The sequence below is a fragment of the Adelges cooleyi genome, unplaced genomic scaffold (genome assembly GCF_023614345.1).
Source record: "Adelges cooleyi isolate 19-005CV unplaced genomic scaffold, UGA_ACOO_1.1 ACOO_flye_CR_arks_rails_tigmint_CR_PRNA_30, whole genome shotgun sequence".
NCBI lineage: Eukaryota > Metazoa > Arthropoda > Insecta > Hemiptera > Adelgidae > Adelges > Adelges cooleyi.
Window position 1 is genome coordinate 23,288,724 of NW_026095971.1, and position 6,619 is coordinate 23,295,342.

The 6,619-nt window shown below is 28.4% G+C and overlaps 2 protein-coding genes across 2 annotated transcripts; both read left to right on the top strand.

Annotated features, from left to right (window-relative positions):
* The first annotated feature begins 1,076 nt into the window (after positions 1-1,076).
* On the top strand, positions 1,077-2,276 carry LOC126839131 (EF-hand domain-containing protein D2 homolog). The gene is made up of 2 exons (XM_050574204.1): positions 1,077-1,190; positions 1,472-2,276. Exons 1-2 carry the CDS (start codon positions 1,110-1,112, stop codon positions 2,111-2,113), a joined length of 723 nt encoding a protein of 240 aa, XP_050430161.1. The 5' UTR covers positions 1,077-1,109; the 3' UTR covers positions 2,114-2,276.
* A 556-nt stretch (positions 2,277-2,832) lies between these two features.
* Positions 2,833-6,051, top strand: LOC126837986 (uncharacterized). Its single transcript, XM_050572038.1, has 6 exons — positions 2,833-2,949; positions 4,162-4,303; positions 4,442-4,515; positions 5,015-5,162; positions 5,431-5,504; positions 5,884-6,051. The coding sequence occupies exons 1-6, from the start codon at positions 2,833-2,835 to the stop codon at positions 6,049-6,051; spliced, it is 723 nt and encodes a 240-aa protein (XP_050427995.1).
* The last annotated feature ends 568 nt before the right edge of the window (positions 6,052-6,619 follow it).

The window sequence follows — 6,619 nt, forward strand, 5'->3', positions numbered from 1 at the left end:
CGGATTTATACTCGGCCATTGATTTTTAATTTTTGTTTTTATGTTTAACATATTCAATGTAGATACATAATATATGTGTTATATATGTATTTTATTTTTCCATTCCTTGCTGCAATTGGTTTTGGGGCACCTACAAGTATCCACATCTGGTCAATGACAATTTTACTATTTTAATTTTTATATTTATTTAAATTTCTTTTGAACGTATTCCATGGTTGTATCTCTGTTATTATTTTTCTGAATAGTTGTTTGTTTATACAACCTACTTTCCTACACGAAAACGTATCGAAAAAACGTTTTAAGTTGTGTTATTTATTGAAATAAGAAAAAAATATTTGCTTTTGATGTTTTCTATGCTTGTCCAAACTGTTACCTGTTGCGCTAAATAATAAATATATAGCTGAAAACAAAAACAACATCTGTAAAATCGACCTAGTTGTATTATTTAAAGTCTCCACGGTCAAAATGATTTTGATTATTATAATATTGCGGGACAATTTCTCTATTTTACTTTAGCAATGATAAATTGGTTGTATGGTTGTGAAAAAAAACCAAATTACATTATTATGACTTACACTAAACTGCGCATCTCTTACGGAATAAGAGACAAGGGCTCCGTGTGCAGGGTGGATACAACAGGGGGCTATGGGATCCAAGAAGGACTTTCCCTATTTGGATATGAATTCGTTGTACTGTGTAAACTTAAACCATATGCCCTATAATTTGTATTACCCACTTTAACCCACCTTTACATTCAACCCACTTTTGTGGCAGTGGCCAGTGAGCGCTGACCATGTTCCTTGCATTGTCGCTGCCCGACACTGCCTCCAAGGGCTGTTTTAATAATACGAAATAAAAAAAAATGAAATATATTTCGTTAAAAAAATACCTTGGATTCAAAAAAAGAATCCAATAGTAAATATTATCCCATTGCAAATAAGTCATACAGAAAACAATATCCTAAATAAACACATTTTTGTAGGAGTGACATGTTTAGTGTACTAAACATAATAGCATAAGAAATTGCCATACAGTCAACATACACTGAGTTCTACTTCAAAGCACTTGTCAACAGTTTCAACAGTCATTATATATATATTAAACTTAAAATGAGTACTAATTTTTTTTTGGTTTTCGGTTTAACGCTTGGCTTCGCCGCACAAAAAGCGTCCGGAGTGGATCACAACCCGGTAATCATTTTTTAATTATAATTTCAAAGATATTTAAACTTAATTATTTTATTATTTAAAGTAGCACATAATTTACACATATTTTCTTGGCTATTAAATTAAAAACTTATTGATTTATTACGAGTATAATTTTGTATTTACAATGATATATAGTTAACAGTATAGGTAAAAAGATACTAACCGGAGCATAATTTATTACGCGTTATTTTTAAAAAAAAGTTTATATTATTCAAATAATTTTTTTAATTTTTTTTAAAATGCTGCGATATTTGCACATTTAGACGGACGTGACTACGACGACCACGACGGAATCGGCTGCGCCCAGCGAAACGGCCGAGGGCGAACTTTCGGCCGTGTTGAACAGGAGGCAGCGGATCATCGAGGCGCTGGAAGTCGGCAAGCCGGTGGTGCCGCAGTTCATCCGGCGGGCCGACCCCGACAACGTGTTCCTCGAGTTTAAGGAGTTCTCCCGCAAACTGATCGGCGCGTACGAGGCCACGTTCAATAAATTCGACATTGGCGAAGATGGATACTTGGACTTGGAAGAATTAAAGCGAATGATGGAGAGATTGGGCGTACCACAAACACACTTGGCGTTGAAAACCGCGGTCAAAGAAGTCGACGAAGACGGGGACGGCAAAATCAGTTTCAGAGAATTTTTGCTTATTTACCGCAAGGCCCTCGACGGTTCTTTGCCGGTAGACTGCGGTCTCTGCGAATTGGCCAGACTAACCGAAATCAACGTGGACGATGTCGGTGTCATTGGTGCCAAAGAGTTTTTCGAAGCTAAAATTGAATACCAACGTCAGGCGAATCGTTTCGAGTACGAGTTGAGACAAGAGACGGAAGAGAAAAAAAGGTTAGACGACGAAAAGTCTCGGAGGAAAATCGCATTCAAAGAGAAGGCCGCTATTTTTCAGTAAAATCTGTGTTCAGGAAAATGAAAACCTTACCCACAAGATTATCCCATTTCAAATTAATCACATCCCGGCGTCGTAGTCTGTGTGTTATTAAAAACCATTATGCTTACCTTTATAGTGGGTATAATTTAAAAATACTAAATTATTATAATTCAAAAAAATATGTTATTACCTAAATTATTTTTATATTCGATTTTCGAACTAGCTGTGTTTAGAAAACTTGTGTTTTGATTTGTAATATTTTTGTTTTTTTTTTTTTATTATTATATTGTAGTTTGTATAACTTCGTTTTGCGTTCTATATTTAACTTGATTAATATTTGTCTATTGCTGAACTCGAATAAATTGTAATATAATGTAAAAACCGATCACAGAACCTACTAAACGTGATTATCCCAATCCTCATTACAAAACTACCAAATTGATTAATTTTCTTTATTATTTAAATTTATATTATAAACTTTTTGTATTTTTTCTTTAAATATCTGTTTTGTACAGATATTTTTTTTCTAAACTTTGGCCGTTAGCTGTTTTTACTAATTTGTATGTCAATTTTTTCAATTTTTTTTTTCTCGAAAAATTCAATGTTTAAAAAATTATAAATTCTGATCGTTGAAACGTATATGAAAACCAGACATTTTACAGGAATACCTGAAAATGTGTTTTTATAAAAGAGGGGCTCCTTGTAGGTCATCTAATACCTTATACGAAATAGAAAACTACATGTTTTCTAATATTTTGGCTAACCATTGTGTAGTTACAATAACATATGTTCACTTTTTGATCAAATACGAACTTTGCGAACTTAACAAGCCTTTGCCGGACCTATTCACGACCAAGGTCAGTTCGCAGTAATATTAAAATACACTTGGATATCCGAAGGAATCTCGGTAGGAGTAACGAATACTCGTTTGGTGTATTTTTTTATTATTTAATTAAAAAAAAACAAAAATACTCTTAGACTTGCTGTTTCTTCGTTAGATGCGACCAAAGAACTGGAAAGAACTATTAATGATATTTTTTCTATCAATAAAATACCTTTCATGCATTATTTTTTTCTCTATAGACAATGCTACATGAAGAAACTGGCGGTGTGGTTTAGGTGATATCGTGGTTTAGACATATAAAAACCAATAAATAAAGAAAAATAGTCTTCAAATCAGTGTCAAGTTAAATATTACCATGAAACTATTTGCAAATTAAAATAACTCTCAACAAAATTAAAAGTTTAGTGACGCCCAAGCGGTCTTATCGTTTTATGATTTCAGAATAGCTTGTAATAATTAATTATTTAAAATATCTATGTTTACTCCCTACTAATACCACACAAATTTGGGAGACCTGTGTATTTAAGTACATTTAATATCACACTAAGTGATTTCTGAGTAATATGATTATTAAGTGTACTTAGAATACATATATTCTAAGAACTACATGACTCGAGGAAATTTAACGCCGTTGATTTAAATATTTTGTATAATATAGCTGTTAGCTGTACAGTTTGAAAAAATCGCCGTTCAACAGAAGCTGAAATGTGTACAATAAAGAATGATCTTTACGGCTTGCCGTCAAACGTTTAGAATAAGTAATTTTATTAGTAATTAAATAATGTTTAAAAGTAAGTTACTATGTACAGAGACGGGCATTATTTAGACATTTTTTTATCTAAATAATTATTTAAATAATTTTTTTATTCGAATACTCGTCGAATAATTTTTTGAATGACTGGTGTATAGTTTAAATCGGATATTTATTATTCAAATAAAAAAATAACTGATTATATGATTTATTCCGAGTTTTTTTTTTACTATTTATTTTTTCTTAAGTTATTTTTTCTTATTATTAACATAACTAAACAATTTCGTATTGCAATTTTTAATATAAAAAGTGTTAGAATAAAATAATTTTTTGGATAATATAGTTGTTCGAAAAAAGCATCTTAGATTTTGTAGAATAAAACAATTACCGAATAAAAAATCTTAAACGAAGAGCTCGTTTCAATGAATTATACTTATACTGAATATACTTTTACGCTTGTTCTGAAAATTATAGACAGGTATTAGAGACTTTATCAAGGCAAACTTGGACAAAGACGGCCGAATGGATTTTGCTCGATTAAGGGAGATATTGTACAATATATCATTTATATTTGAGGAAGAGATTGAGGTACCCAGTGCGGAAGAACTGACTATAAGTAAACAATACAAAAATGTTGATTAAAAAATGTTGAGTAATGTTGATAATTTAAAAAATTATCAGAAAATTTTGAAAAAAAACATTTTAATAATCGAGTATTTTATTTTGAATAATGTATAATAAAATGTACTTTCAGATTATGAATATTCAAATGACCAAGTTCATATTTACCTCCTATCGTTCTCAACTGAAGCAACACCAAAGTTAAATGTAAATAAAAACTTTACTACTATATACCAGATAAAAGGATTTTTTTATGCAGATTTATAATACTATTCTTTTCTATTTTTTTTTCCAGTAACATAAAAACTTTAAATTCAAGTTTATAACCTTAAAAGTTGTTCTACCAAAAAAACGAATAATCATCTAATTTTTACACATAAAACTGATTTTTTTTTAGATTAAAAACTAAATTTAAATGTTTTTCTGTTCTGGAAAAAAATGAATATTAATCAAGACTATTTGACATAAAAAGCAGATTTTTAATAAAAACATTTTATGGTTTATATGAAAATACTATACAAAAAAAATTATGAAAAACAAGAGTAAATAAAAAAATTGAAAATACTTATAAAGTGTTGCCCATGATTAAAATAATCGATATAAATAAATTTGAAGCGTTTTGATTTCGCTAAAATAGGCTTAGTTTTATGGGTAATAATTATAATATACATTTTATAATTAAATATTCTTATTCTAAAAATTATAGAAGTTGGTTATAGACATGGTAGCAAGAGAAATGGGAGAAGTTGAAGAGCTAGACTTTAATCAAGTAAGAGCTATATGTATGAAATTAGCCGAGCGACCTGAAGATTTCGACAGTATAGATGTATTTAAAAGGAGAGCATCAGAATTAGGTAATTAAAAATATAAAATAAATAAGTTAAGTATAATATTAAAAAATTATTGAAAAACATATTAACAATCAAGTATGTCATTTTTATAACTTTAAAAATTTATATTTTTTTGTAAACTAAGAGGTCGTAACTAATAAACCTATTAAAAAATTAAGAAAACGGGACTATATTTATAATAAAGATGATTTTCTGTTTTAACACATAGCTATTCTCAACTCATTTGACCTGATTCGTTTGTTTAAAAATGTTAAATTTTTTGTACTTTCAGCCAATAGATTTAATAAGCAGGAAGTTTTAATCGTTGTCCGAGCGTTTGCTGCTATAAAAGAACCGGGATTAAATGTAAATAAAAACTATAAAATTATAAATAAAAGGCTTGTTAGGTTGTTTTTGTGAAGATATCCAAAATATTCAAACGTTCAATTCATCTATGTATAATAGGTTAAATTCTTATAGCACTAACAAGTATTAGTATTTATTATTGTTAAAAATTCTCAGATATATTTTATTATATAAATAATGTAAATTATAGTTTAATAACTTAATCTTATATTTTTACCTTCCTCATTTTCACATCAAAGTGAGTATTTATATAATAAAATGACTACTATAATATTGCTATTTTTATGCATATAAAAACCTCAAGCCATATATTATATCTTATACCTTTGTAAATTGTAATACACTATATAATTCTTAATTATTACTCATATAACAAAAGGCAACAATAGAAACAGAGATCCAGAAATATAATGATCGTGATGTAAAAGAATATGAAGAGTTTAAAAATATATTCTTGAATGTAAAACACATATGGAAAAAACCCATGAAATTCTTTTTGGTTGAAGAATGCAGGAAGACATATACAAGTAATATCAAAATAGAATAATATTCAATTATATGTGTCAAATAATATGTGCAAAAACTATTGCAGAAACATATTTAAAAGAAAATTTGTCATTTATATAGATGTAAATTGTTTAATTATTTAAACTAAAATTCAACATTTCTAAAAATAAAAAACAAATTAAAATAATAATGATAATGTACAAATAAAAATTTTGCAAAATGTGATATACATATGAATATAACTAATATTGCATTATTATTCTACAATTAATTGAAACAAAGATGTATTTTTAGTGTAACATTGTTACTGTCAACTCATTTGGCCTGATTCGTTTGTTTATAAAATGTATACAATTTTATACTTTCAGGAGCTAGATACAACGCGGCACAAATTGAACGCATTGTCATGCAAAAATTTTTTCCTTCATAGTTTGATTATTATAACTGTTCTCGAATTATTGCATATATGTAATAAACACACACATACAAACGTAGATTTGATTGATTAATAAACTATTTTGCTCTTATATTTTGTTAGTATTTATTGTATTACTTTTAAGTGTTATTACCCAATCCAAGTAAATCAGTCTACGGTTCAAACCCGTGAT

Excerpts from the sequence above, each read along its gene's own strand:
- LOC126839131 (XM_050574204.1), top strand. The coding sequence starts at position 1,110 with ATGAGTACTAATTTTTTTTTGGTTTTCGGTTTAACGCTTGGCTTCGCC. Across the intron at positions 1,191-1,471 it reads CCGGAGTGGATCACAACCCG|ACGGACGTGACTACGACGAC; the intron begins GTAATCATTTTT and ends TTGCACATTTAG.
- LOC126837986 (XM_050572038.1), top strand. The coding sequence starts at position 2,833 with ATGTTTTCTAATATTTTGGCTAACCATTGTGTAGTTACAATAACATAT. Across the intron at positions 5,163-5,430 it reads AAGGAGAGCATCAGAATTAG|CCAATAGATTTAATAAGCAG; the intron begins GTAATTAAAAAT and ends TTGTACTTTCAG. Across the intron at positions 5,505-5,883 it reads TAAAAGAACCGGGATTAAAT|GCAACAATAGAAACAGAGAT; the intron begins GTAAATAAAAAC and ends ATATAACAAAAG.